The following is a 13,146-nucleotide window of genomic DNA, read 5'->3' on the forward strand; positions in this document are numbered from 1 at the left end:
GTTGGGAAAATCTGAACAGGGACTGGAGACAGGATGATACTGGGGAATGATTGAACATTTTCTTAGCTATAATGACAAAACTGGAGTTACATAAGAAAATGTCACTATTCTTACGAGATGCCTGTGAAGGCATTTGGGAGTCACGGGTCATAGTTCAGCAAGAACACATACGTGCACACACAGACACACATGTAGACACAGACATGCACAGGCACACAGACATGTGCACACACACACTCCCAATTGTGCAATCTAGGTTGCCAGGATACACAAGTGATACATCTTTTCTGCAGCTGCGAAAACTTTTATTAAAAATATTAGGAAAAATTGGTGGGGCATGGTGGCTCACAGCTGGAATCCCAGCACTTTGGGAGGCCGAGGCGGTGGATCACCTGAGGTCAGGAGTTCGAGACCAGCCTGACCAACATGGAGAAACCCCATCTCTACTAAAAATACAAATTAGCCAGGCGTGGTGGTGCATGCCTGTAATCCCAGCTACTTGGGAGGCTGAGGCAGGAGAATCCCTTGACCCCGGAGATGGAGGTTGCAGTGAGCCAAGATCGTGCCATTCTACTCCAGCCTGGGCAACAAGAGTGAAACTCTGTCTCAAAAAAAAAAAAAAATTAGGAAAAATTATAGGTCTAAATTTAAACCAAATACAGTATCCTCTAACCTCAACAACTAACCTGTCTATAGAATGTAAGTTTAAATGACAGAACTTTAAGCTTCTGATTGAGTTTAGCCAGAAAAATCCTTTGTTGTGCAAAATGTTTCTGGTCCAACTGCACTTTGGGCACAAAAGCAAATACAAACGACTGTCTTTGAAGACTGAAGGTCTTACCATCCCCAAAGCACCCCCACCCCCATCCGCTTTCGTTGCCAGCATCTGTGGTACAGGCAGCTGGGTAGACCCCGACTACGAATCTCACCCCAGACGTCTGTGTGCAAATACCAGGCTTCCTCATCAAGCCTCTAATGAGGCCATACGTTGTCTTGTCATTTATCTCTGACTCAAGATTGGAAAATATTTTAATTCCAATTAATTTAGGGTTCTAGCAAATGATGCTTTTCACTGTGGCATATTTTACATTTATCAGGACTCATTAAAATCCAGGGACACACAGTAGAAAATGTGCTTCATTTTCCATGTATTCCACTTATTTAAAAGGCTACTTCTCCCTCTCTTTCTGAGGATCATCACATTGCGCATCAGATTATCCGGATAGAAAGGACCCTCACACAGCAGGAGGTGCCGGACACCAGGCTGGGCAGTCAAGGATGTGACCCGGTGAGGGACACAGGCCGGACTTGCTTCTCGAGGAGCTCGGCACACTTGACCGGCTGCCCCTCAGTGGGTGGACCCAGGAGTGGTTCAGTGAGCAAGCTGCACACCACAGTCGACCCGAAGGGTGGCTCCCACAGCCAGAGCACAGGTGCGCCAACCAAGAACACACAAGCCAGGAGAAAGTCCTGACTTTTCCACCTGACCCAGATGCCCAGAGCTACCAGGCTGTCTGTCCTTCCCAGCACGCCCTCCCACCCCATGGCATGTTCAGGCTGTCTGTCCTTCCCAGCACGCCCCTTCATGGCATGCTCTGCACTAGCATCAAGGGCTCCCAGCACCTTGAGCTGCACCCCAGGCCTCGCCCTTGGCCATGGACACCGAAACTTAGAGGAGCCAAGTGGGCTGTGTGCCCCTGACAGCAGCCGTACAAGGCTTTCAGAGGGGCCACAAGCTGCCTCCGTTTTCTGCGGCTGGCTCTGAGGAAATCCTGTTGTTTTTTAGGGTGGAGACAGCTTTATGTCTGCTTTGAGCCCCCTTCTACTTTAACTGTTGACCAGGCTGGCGTGAGCACAGGGAGGTGCCCATCAGCCTTACCAGGTGGTCACAGGCCGGCTGGAATGCGTTGGTCCCACACACGTAAAGGGAAGTGGCGCTGAGCGGCTGCAGCACCCGGATGTAGTTGAGGCACTCTGTCTGCAGGGAAGAGAAATGCACCATTAGCAACCGTCCAGCCCAGACGCCCTCCACTATTCAAACTGCTACCTCGTTCATCTCAGGGGCACAGACCCACATTCACCAACACCAGCTCACACGTGGCCCCAGGCCAACGAGACGTGTGCATTCTCAGCCTTGTCTTGTCATCTAGACCCTCTGCAGCTCCTCTTCACACACTGGCCTGTTCGCGTACAGTGGGAGGTTCACTGAGACCCCAACCCCACCCCTAGGCAAACCTAAAGCTGAAACTGGCCTGAGTAATTGTGTCCCTGCAGTGTCCACAGGCTGTTCAGGTGCCAAGCAGGATTTTGTTTCAGTCCCTAATTGATACTCAGCAAAGATGTGGTGACTAAAAAAAAAAACTCAATGAATGCTTACCGCAAATCTTACTGGGACACCCACTGTTGAGAGCAATATATTTCACTCTTGCTAAGTACATGGGCCACTTGTTCTGTTGCCAGGCCTGGAGCAGTGTCTACCCTACAGAATTTCCTCTTTGTTTCTGGAGACCCCACCCTGCCTCCCACTTGCACAGAACTAGGAACAGTGATGCTAGGTCTACCCAACCCAGGGTCCCAGTCCAGCCCCCAGGGGAGAGGCTAAACTAGGAGAGCCTGGAGCCCGGCTTGGCATCAGAAAGGCCCAAGCAGGAAAACAAAGATATCATTTCAGAACTCACTATTTTAAGCTAAAAGTACTTGCATTACATGTGCTATATAGTCTGAAATTATCCCAGATTAGGAGATCTCTTTTTGCTTGACTGTTTTTTAAAGTGGTTGGAAGTAATTCACTATTCACCCCAACGCACCTGCACACCCCCGGAAACAGGAGCTACACTGCGCTGCCTGCTTTTCCTCTCATTTCCTAAACTAACTTTGGATTTAGAGACAAACACTTCAGTGCAAGTGTTTGGCATTTTGCTAAGAAAGTTTAGCAAAGACTTCCTTGGGTTTTCTTTCTTTTCTTGCCGTTAACTCAGCTTGTCTTGACCGTCACTGGGGAAGACTGCCCAGTGCCCCGTAGGGACATGACGGCTCAGAGGGTGGCGAGGACAACCTAGAGCTGCGGACGGGAACGAGCACTTGGTCCAGGGCTCCCTAAATGAGCACCACACCGAGAGGCCTGAGGGACCAAAGGGCCAGACATGTGCCAAGAATCCAAAAGTCCCAGTGATAGAGAAAGGAGCCAGAGAAAGTCTAGGCAGACAGGGGCAGGTCCCTGGCAAAACCCCACCTGCGAGTCAAAAAGCCTAAAACCTGCGGCCCAGTGAGAACTTCTATCCCTGTTTTCCCGCTCTCTCCTGATTGATTCTTTCTGAATAATGTCTTTTTACAATCAAATGTTGCCTTTTCCAAAACTACCTACAGCCTACCCTGCCCCTCATCCTGTGCCTATAAAGACCCCAGACTCAGCTGGTAAAGAAGAGAAGGTGCTGGACTAGAGAGAGGCGACTTGACTTCAGAGGGATGGCTGGACTTTGGAGAAATGGCTTAACTTTGGAGAAGAGCTGGCCAGAGCTGGCCAGACTTCAGGGAAGATTCTTTGCTCATTCCGTTCCCTCTCCAGCTCCCCTCTCTGCTGACAGCCACTTCCATCGCTAAACAAAATTATCTGACTCCACCATCATTCAAGTGTCCATGCAACCTCCTTCTCCTTGGATGCCAGACAAGAGCTCAGGACCCTGAGTGTGTGTACCCAAAAAAGGCTGTCATACTGGCCCTTCGCCCTCACTGGCAGCCCTCACATGTCCCATGCAATGAGGCAAGGGGCTCACTGAGCTGATAACACGCCACTGTCCATGGAGAGCAGAGAGAAAAGAGCACTGTAACACGCCCTCTGGGGTTGGCGGGGGTCACAGGCACCCCACCCTGGGTGCCACCAGCAGGGCCCACACAAAGTCTGCTCCTGCTGGCACCCAAAACAGCTGGCCAGATCCCACACTCGCTCGCTCACGTGCTCCCTCCTGCAAGAGGTTGAGCACAGCGGGCCGAATAAATGGGGGACCTCTGTCACAAGTCCAATGAAGGGGTTGAGAAAAACTGCATGACTAGCAACTCCTCCAAACCAAGGCCTCTGGGTGCAGGGAAGCAGAACAAAGCCTGAACTGCTCCACCATTCACCAGTGGGCTTCAGAAGTCGTGTTCTGTAGTCAAAGTTTCAGGCTATCTGAATACATTCAATTCATATAAACTTTTAAAAAGTATTTCTCAAAGGCCAGCTACGTTTGGCACCTGATTTGAGAAACCCAGTCCCGATACTCAGGAATAGAGGGATAAGCTCCAAGATGCATCACAACAAAACCAAGCCCAGCAGAACGAACAGAGCCTGGAGAAAAGGCAGGCCTGCACTGCAGGAATCCTGGCATTCAGTAGATTAAACCAACCAAGAAATACTTGAATGGGATTTTTTGTAGCTTGCAAAAGAAATTACCTGTTTTGATTTCCCCTTTTCTGCACATTTTGCTTTTTTGTCTTCTGAGACCTTCCAATACACCTGTTGGGAGAGAGTCTACTTCAGTGCATATTCTTTTAAAGAGATACTAGTATGAAAATGCACAAATTTAAAAGCACATGATAAGAGTTTAGAGCCTAGAGGTTTCTCCTGAGAGGATCAATTCTCAGACTGCAAAGGAAGTTCAGAGAGCAGGGGAGCGGCCTGGGCCCTTCAGAACATCCTCACTGTGATCCTTATCCTGAAACCCGTGGAGTCTGGAAAACCAGCTCCAAAATTTCCATCACTCACCATAAAACAGCAGCAAAAATCAAGCTAGTGAAAGTGGAGAAAATAAAATTGTCAAAAACCTAAACCGTAAGTATTTTCAAACATTAAAGTGCGCTTTTTTTTTTTTTGAGACGGAGTCTAGCTCTGTCGCCCAGGCTGGAGTGCAGTAGCGCAATCTCGGCTCACTGCAAGCTCCGCCTCCCAGGTTCACGCCATTCTCCTGCCTCAGCCTCCCAAGTAGCTGGGACTACAGGTGCCCGCCACCTCGCCCGGCTAATTTTTTGTATTTTTAGTAGAGACGGGGTTTCACCGTGTTAGCCAGGATGGTCTCGATCTCCTGACCTCGTGATCCGCCCGTCTCGGCCTCCCAAAGTGCTGGGATTACAGGCGTGAGCTACCGCGCCCAGCCACAAAGTGGGCTTTTTTCCATCCATTCAAAGTGACTCTACAGATCAGGTGTGGTGGCTCACACCTGTGATCCCAGCACTTTGGGAGGCTGAGGCAGGCGGATTATCTGAGGTCAGGAGTTCGAGACCAGCCTGGCCAACATGGTGAAACTCTGTCTTTACTAAAAATACAAACATTATTTGGGAGTGGTGGCATGCGCCTGTAATCCCAGCTACTCAGGAGGCTGAGGCAGGAGAATCTCTTGAACCCAGGAGGCAAAGGTTGCAGTGAGCCGAGATCGCACCACTGCACTCCAGCCTCATGTGCCTAGGCAACAGAGTGAAACTCCATCTCAAAAAAAAAAAAAAAAAAAAGTGACTCTACAGTCCAGTTAAAAAAAAAAAAAAAAGCCTCAATATTCACTGTATCTGTGGAAAGGGAGAATTATAATTCCTTAAACTTGCATGTCAGCAGCAGGAGGAAGTGATGAACTAACACCACCAGCTCAGCTCAGGCACCGTCTTAGTAAGATCCACGTTCCTACCACCTCTTCTTTCAAACCAGGGACAATTTGTGATCACAAACTGCCAGGGGGTGGGGGTCTTAGCCCCTTGCCCTCCAAAGCCCCCACAGGATAGAAAAACAAAAGGAAAAGAACAGAGGCTTCTATATCTATCCCTGCCTCACCTTCCACAAAATGCCCCATCTCTCTCTGTGATGTTCCATAACGAATGCAAAAGAAACCAGTAACCATACATTTTTCTCCACCAAGAGGCTTGTAGTGGGTGTCAGGACTCAGAGGTTAGGAAGCACACAGGGCTTCTAGGAGGGACAGCATGAGGAGAGGAACCCCACTTTAGGTTTCTAACTAACTCAGTGGCTTCCTGCACAGTACCCAGGCACAGTACACAGTACTAAGGGAGTGTCATTTCATAGCAATGGAAGTCCTGATAGGGGCACACAAAAGCAGAACAGAGTCCCATTTAAAATAGCAACTTCCTTCAGCATTTAAAGTACATATGATTTCATCAACTCGCAGGAAATGCGTAAGGAGAAGGGAACGTACACTTCAACAAACCCTTGATCACGTTTGCAGGGATTTTCACTGATGGGGGTCCCTTTATTTTTTCTTTTAAGTATAAGAGGTCCCGAAGCCTCTTTCCAACCCTGACGGACCACCATGGTGTCATTAACAGAGCAATGGCTGGCTGTCACTGAACACCTGTGGGGCCAGCACAAACACACTGTCCACAATTCCCCCAAGACTGAGTGTGAGTCTGTGTGGTCAGGAAGGCGCTCAGAGGAAGAGAATTTAACAGACACGAAGAGTAAGAGCTGAGTGAGGTGAGACCACCACATCCTTCTGCTCAGAGTGCCTCACAGTGCTAAATACTTTGTTTCTATTTTTTTGAGACAGGGTCTTGCTCTGTTGCCCAGGCTGGACTGCAGTGGCATGATCTCAGCTCACTGCAGCCTCGACCTCCTGGGCTCAAGTGATCCTCCCACTTCAGACTCCCAAGCACCTCAGACTCCCAAGCAGCAGACTCCCAAGATCTGAGCCACTACGCCTGGCTATTTTTTGTAGTTTTTGTAGAGACGGGTTTCGCCGTGTTGCCCAGGCTGGTCTCGAACTCTTGAGCTCAAGTAATCCGTCTACCTCGGCCTCCCTACAGTGTTAGGATTACAAGGGTGAGTCACAGCACCCAGCCAAACACTTGTTTTCAGAGCATAATGCTCAGAGCTCATTTATGTGTCAAACAGAAATTGAGAAATAAGCTAGACCCTGGAGATGAAAACAAAAAGCGATCTGGGCAGAAAATGTCCAACAAGAACCTGGAACAGATTCCAGAGAGCGAGAAAACGACCCCACACCGCGAGGTCTCAGGAGCCAACCCAAACAGGCTGCTGTTGGCCGTGGATGCGACAATTTGAGCGTGCAGCAGAGATTTCACTGCGATGGGTCAAAGCAGAGCAAATATGTTTAAATCTATGACTTCACTGTGACACGAAAAATCAATCAAAAAACTCATTCTTGCCCTTCAGAGGGGAAACCGACTCATTAACTCATTGAAAACTGGTAAACAAAGGCAAAGATTCCAAGCATCGATTCTGCATTTCCCAAAGGAACTGGGACCTCTACGGACCAAAAAAGCTGGTGATGGGCACTTCCCCTTTTGTCCGATTTCCAGCTAGCAAGTGAAGAAAGAGGGTAGCATCAGAATATTGCGTTTTGCAATCTTTGATGAGAAGAGGATCTAGATTTCAATGGTGAAAGGCCCCTGAGACTCAGGAGGAGGAACACCTGCCTCCATGGAGAAGCCCGCCTCTCATGGCCCCGAGTGGGGTGAGCCTGGACCTGAAACCCAGCTGGGGATGTGAAGACAGAGGTGCATGCTATAGATACCGTGAGTGGAGCTGGGTGTGGTGGCACATACTTATATTCCCAGCGACTCAGGAGGCTGAGGCAAGAGGATCACTTGAGCCCAGGAATTTGAGGCCACAGTGAGCTACAATGAAATTTTAAATTCAGTTTGATTTAAAAAAAAAGTTTAAAGACACTGAGGACTCAGGAGCAATGTGAAGGGTGGGACATGGGATGGGCTGTGCAGAGTAGCTTTCTCAGGAAGGAAACCGAGGCTGGCTCCTAGAAGCGGAGACTGAATGGACAGGGTGACCAGCTGCAATGGATTGGGACAGTCTGGTTGCAACCTGATTCAAACTAAACATTCGAACCAACTAAACAAGCATCACCCACAAGAGAGTCGGTGAAATATGAACACTGGCCGAATGGATGATGACGTAAATTTTGGAGAAGCTATTTTTGGTTATTTGCACGACAAGGGGCCCTTTCTGATAAGAGATACCCAGATGAAGAATGTGGTGCCGGGATCTGCCTCAATGCCCCAGGAGGTGGAGGGCACTGTGGGCAGGACTGAACACCTGGCCGTGCATAAGCTGCAGTGGGTCCAGGGTTCATGGAGTAGCTGTCTCTGCTCATAGGTACGTTTGAGATTTCTTCGGAATAAAAAGTTCAAAAACAAAAAAAGCAAAGCGGGTGGTCCCTGGGTGAACTGCTGGTGGACACCCAAACATGGGGCTGCATGGTCACAGCTACAGGACAGAGGCTCCAGGTAAGTCAGCCCCCAGTCCCACGGTGGGGCCAGGAGAGGCTGCCCACTCAAGCCAGGCTGTGTGGACATGCAGGGGAGCCCAGGACGTACCTCATGCTGCTTCTCGGAGATGTTGAGTGCGTTCACAGCGAAGACCGCCTCCCGGGCGCCTATGTACAAGGTGTCCTTGTCCTCGCTCAGCAGCAAGGCTGAGTAGTTGTAGATGTCCGGCTCGTGAAACTGCACCAGGCGCACCTCTGGGATGCAAGGGCAGGGTCAGAGCGGGAGGAAGAAAAGAGCGATGGAATCGTTTTTAAACCTGGGCACATCCTAGGTCCCGGTCTCAGTGACAATGAGCACATCTGGGTGTAGTCATGTCTCGGAGGCCACGTGTTGCTGCAACAGGCACTGCTGCAGTGGAGGCGGCCTCAGTCAACAGCAGACCCACAGTGCAGCCATCAAGTGTGCACACGGGAACCACAGCCCGAGCTCGAGCCCGGAGCTAGTGTGCTCACTTTGAGACTGTGAGTCGGACATCCCTTCCTGCTCCCTCAGATCCCACAGAGTCCCAAACCCTGCTCTGCCAGGTGCTTCCTGTGATGGCTCCCACCCTCTGCCCACCCAACTCTGGTCTACATGCCTTGTCATCCACAGATGAGGTGTACAGGAATACAATGATTTAGGATTTTCTTATTCAGAAAAAGAATGTTTTACTTCAAAATCTTTACAAAATTTCTTTTGGAGAATATATCCATCAACCCACGCAATTCTCAGTGGTCACCACCACCAACTTATAGACAGAGAAACAAGTGACATCTCTTTGCTTATTAGGTTACTGTATCAATAGCAACTTAGGAATATGAAGATTTGAGCAATAGCTGCTTAAGAATAATATACATGTATCGGCATTATTTTTTTTAGGACCTGTTTCTTCAACTGTCCTGACAACAATTTGAGCATTCTGACCTTGGCTTTTTACATATTACCAAGAGTCTGTTTTATTTAAGAGTCAGGTGGGCCAGGTGTGGTGGCGGGCGCCTGTAGCCCCAGAACTTTGGGAGGCCAAGGTGGGAGGATTGCTTGCGTCCAGGAGATCGAGGCTGCAGTAAGCTATGACTGTCCCACTGCACTCTAGCCTAGGCAACAGAGCTAGACCCTGACTTCGAGAAAAAACAAAGAGAGTCAGGTGTTCATGCTTTCTGTTCTAATTTTCCCATGTGGAAGAGAGATGCACACAGGCAGCAGGTCCTCTCTTGGCACAACAGTGGCCTATATTGCTGACAGCTCTTAGCCGCCTGCAAGCAACACCTTAATAAGCTCTCACTCCACTGAGTCAGAAACCCGGGTCCCCAGACACATCCCCCAAGAGAAGAAACAACTAAAACAAAAACTAAACAGCAGCAAAGGAAAGTAGCTGGCATGAGGCTCAGCTGCATATAGGACCAGCGTCCTCATGATGCCCCACTGTTCTCAGGCGCCTGGACAGACACTCAGAGGGGCAGGTCCTTTGGCAGCGCACCGCAAATGTTACCAGGTACGAGGGAGGGAAGCTTCCTGTCAGGGGCCCTCAAATTCAGAAACCAAATCAGGAGGTCTGCACGAGCCCTGCTGAGTATCTACAGTTGTCACAGCCTCTCCCTTAGATCAGCTGCATAGGCCTGTCTGCTCAAAGTTCTTAGAGCAGAAAATCCAACAGATCACATGCCAGCATCCTCAGCCACCTGCCTCAGCATCCCAGAAAATGGAGTCCCTGTCCTGTCCCCAGCCACCCACCTCAGCATCCTGGGCAGTGGGGTCCCCGTCCCATCCCCAGCCACCTGCCTCCACATCCCAGAAAGTGGGGTCCCCATCCCGTCCCCAGCCACTCACCTCAGCATCTCAGGAAGTGGGGTCCCTGTCCCACCCCAGCCTCAGCACCCCAGGCAGTGAGGTTCCCCATCCTATGCCATCAGCACCCCTGCAGGCTTCATCGCTCACCTCTGTGCTCCCAGGTGATCCGGGGTATGGGTGCAAAAGCCATCGCTGTCCCAAACATCACTGCAAGGGCCATGAGCAGCCCCCTAATAGGGATGCACATCCTCATCAGGTAGGGGCGACCCCAGGGGGTTCAGCAGCAAAGGCTCACGGCAGCAGGTGGCCGGGAAAGTGTGCTATTGCAGATGTGGCTCAGCGCCCCAGGACCAGGGCCAGCAGCACAGCCTGGAGTTGGTGAACAGTGCAGTCCCTGAGAATCCACATTTCCCAGTTCTCCAGGAGAGGAGGGGTCGCTCTCACCGCTGCAGTGCGAAAGTCCACTGGATACTTCTTCAGGGCCTCAGAAGAAATGCTGGAAGGACATGAGAAAGAAGAGACAGGACCCGTGGTGAGTGATGACCCACTTCTCACCGCTCTGTAGCCCCTCTGCTTGCCCTGGGTCTGCACCCGGGTACATCTGCTGAGGAACATGGAAGGCGGCGGGGGACAAAGAGGGTCTTAGAAGTGGATAGCCCACATGGACACAGGAAAGTGAAGCCGGGGTCTTCAGGAGTCAGTGCTTCCCGCTCCTCCAGCTCCCAGCCCAGAACGCAGGAGAGACACACGGAGGGGACCTGGTGTGGGGCACCCGGCAGACACACATGGCCGGCTGGCTGCCCAGCTTCCTTCCTGTGTGGTTGCTGTGTCCAGCTGGTAATGAGATGAAAATGAAGGAAGAGAACTCAGGTTTCAGTTTCCCTTAGAGACTCTGCCTTTGTAACGCTCAGTGAGGAAACGGCCAGAAAAACCAGAGGCTGCAGAGAGAGTTGAGATGTACATGTGAGTGCACACGCATGCACACACACAACATATGCATACACATGTGCGCACACACAAGCACGGATGTACACCTGTACAAACACACGCACGTGAGGCCTCACCATGCAGGAGTGTCTGACCTCCTGCCCCAAATGGGGCCCTGCTGGCTCTTCCAGTCTCACTTAAAGAAGTCTGTGCACCACAGAAACGGTGGTGACGCACTCGGATTTGCCCAGGAAGAAGTAGCCCTTAGTAAAAGAACAGGCTTAACGCTGCTTAGTGAAACCGTGGAGCTGGTGGTGGAGGAGGTGTGCATAGGCCTCCTGGCCCCATCTCTCATGTCCCCAACTTTCTCTGATGACTGCATGGCTCCTGTTCTGGTATACCTTTGCTGGTCCCCACAGCCTAACCCGCCACAGGACTGGCCCAAGGGGGTCTAGCACCTTGATCTGGGGCCATCTGCACCCCTGGGTTCACTCTATGAGAAAGTCCTGAGCTGGGCCCAGTGACTGGGCACTTTCACATTACACTTCTGTAAAAAGTTCACTCACAACAGCACCCTGGGACCCCTGAGTCCCTTGCTCCCCCTTCTATCCAGGAGTCCTGTGAGGGTCATGGAACAACCACACCCCTGAGCTCCAGACTCCAGAACCCCACTCCTCCCCACCACCTCTACATGCCACCTTCCACCTCTACATGCCAGCTTCCACCTCTACATGCCACCTTCCACCTCTACATGCCAGCTTCCACCTCTACATGCCACCTTCCACCTCTACATGCCACCTTCCACACCCAGCCAGACACAGCCGAAACGGAACCTCACTCTGCTTCCAGCCAATTCCTGCAGTCCGTGTCCTCACCTAAAAAAAGCACCAGCAGTCAGGGGCCAACCACATCTACCTCTAACCCCATCCCCACCCCCAATCCATAGATGGTGCTGCTGCTCAGCCTCAAACGCATCTGGGGCTTGTTTCCTCCTGTCCATCTCCACCACCATCACTCATCTGAGCAATGCTCACCTCTCATCCTGGCATCTTCAGCAGCCTCCTACTCCCTTACCTCACTTTCGTTCTTGCTTCCGTGGTAGAGATCACTGGCTTCCTGCCCCAGCATCCACGTTCCTACACTCTCACTAACAGAATCCCGAGGTTACTTGGGTTGGCAATGTGCCCAGCTCACTACATCTCCCAGCTTCTCTGGTGATAGTTCTGGTCAAAGAACTGTACGTGAATTTATTAGATGGCAATTCCAGGAAGGAGGGGCACCCGGCAGACACACAGATGCTAGCTGATTCAGCTAGCAATTCCCTCAGTCCTTCCTGCTGCTGCCTGGAACTAGAATGTGATGGCTGGAGCTCTGGCAGCCATGCTATGAACATGAAGATAAAAGTCTCATTCTAAGAACGGCCAAGTGAAACCCACAAGAGCCTGTGTGACCCTGATAACATAATAGAGACTTTGCACTTGCTTTCTGCTGTCCATTTATTAGCAAGTCTGTGCAGACTTGCTAATAAAATTGTTAATCTCTTTAAATGACTTGCTTGCAGATTTTTGTTACCAACAAATACCATTCCAAACTGACACAACCTCCCTCCAATCCACTGCCACAAAGTAGCAGTGGCCAGAGTCATGCTCTTATCATAAATCAGATCAGATCCTTTCCCCATGTGAAATGTTTCAACAGCTTCTCATCACTCAGAACAAGGCCCACATTTTTCATCATAGCCAGCAAGGCCACGGACAACCCTGCTCCACCTCCATCCAACTGCTCCTCATCCACATTCCCTCCACTGCACTGTCCTGGCTACACGTGAACACACAGAGCTCGGCCCGTCTGCAAGGCTGTGCAACAGCTGTCTCTCCTGCCTGTCAACACCACTTAGAACATTTCCAGATGTGTCTGTTCTGAAGGTGCCGGTCTAAATCCCACTGCACAGTCTCATTCATCTAAGAGGCTTTTCCTCTGTATAACTGATCGGTAATTAGCAGTGGCTCCCAAAAGCTGCTCCACTTTGAGCTCCCAAACCAGCTTCTACATAGGCTCCCAAGGAAGAAGACTCAATAAATTATAGGCTCAGCTCTTCTGAATTCCAGGCACATTTGCAGTTCCTTGCTATAATGGTGTCACTTTTTGTTTGCAAACCAGAAGTAGACCTAC

General features: G+C 50.5%; 1 protein-coding gene across 31 annotated transcripts in view; it reads right to left on the reverse strand.

Annotated features, from left to right (window-relative positions):
• Window positions 1-13,146, reverse strand: part of SEMA4D (semaphorin 4D) — a 134,646-nt gene that overhangs the window by 32,573 nt on the left and 88,927 nt on the right. For 25 of the 31 annotated variants that reach the window (XM_077966305.1, XM_077966316.1, XM_077966312.1 and 22 more), the window contains 4 exons: window positions 10,195-10,543; window positions 8,329-8,474; window positions 4,430-4,492; window positions 1,880-1,978 (listed from right to left, as the gene is read on the reverse strand). In XM_077966305.1, coding sequence (XP_077822431.1) covers window positions 1,880-1,978; window positions 4,430-4,492; window positions 8,329-8,474; window positions 10,195-10,300 — 414 coding nt within the window. In that variant the 5' untranslated portion in view covers window positions 10,301-10,543. Of the gene's footprint in view, window positions 1-1,879; window positions 1,979-4,429; window positions 4,493-8,328; window positions 8,475-10,194; window positions 10,544-10,638; window positions 10,922-13,146 lie in introns of those variants that run through there. The other 6 variants (XM_077966317.1, XM_077966313.1, XM_015118064.3 and 3 more) reach the window with 4 other exon arrangements.

The sequence above is a fragment of the Macaca mulatta genome, chromosome 15, assembly GCF_049350105.2.
Source record: "Macaca mulatta isolate MMU2019108-1 chromosome 15, T2T-MMU8v2.0, whole genome shotgun sequence".
Classification (NCBI taxonomy): Eukaryota; Metazoa; Chordata; class Mammalia; order Primates; family Cercopithecidae; genus Macaca; species Macaca mulatta.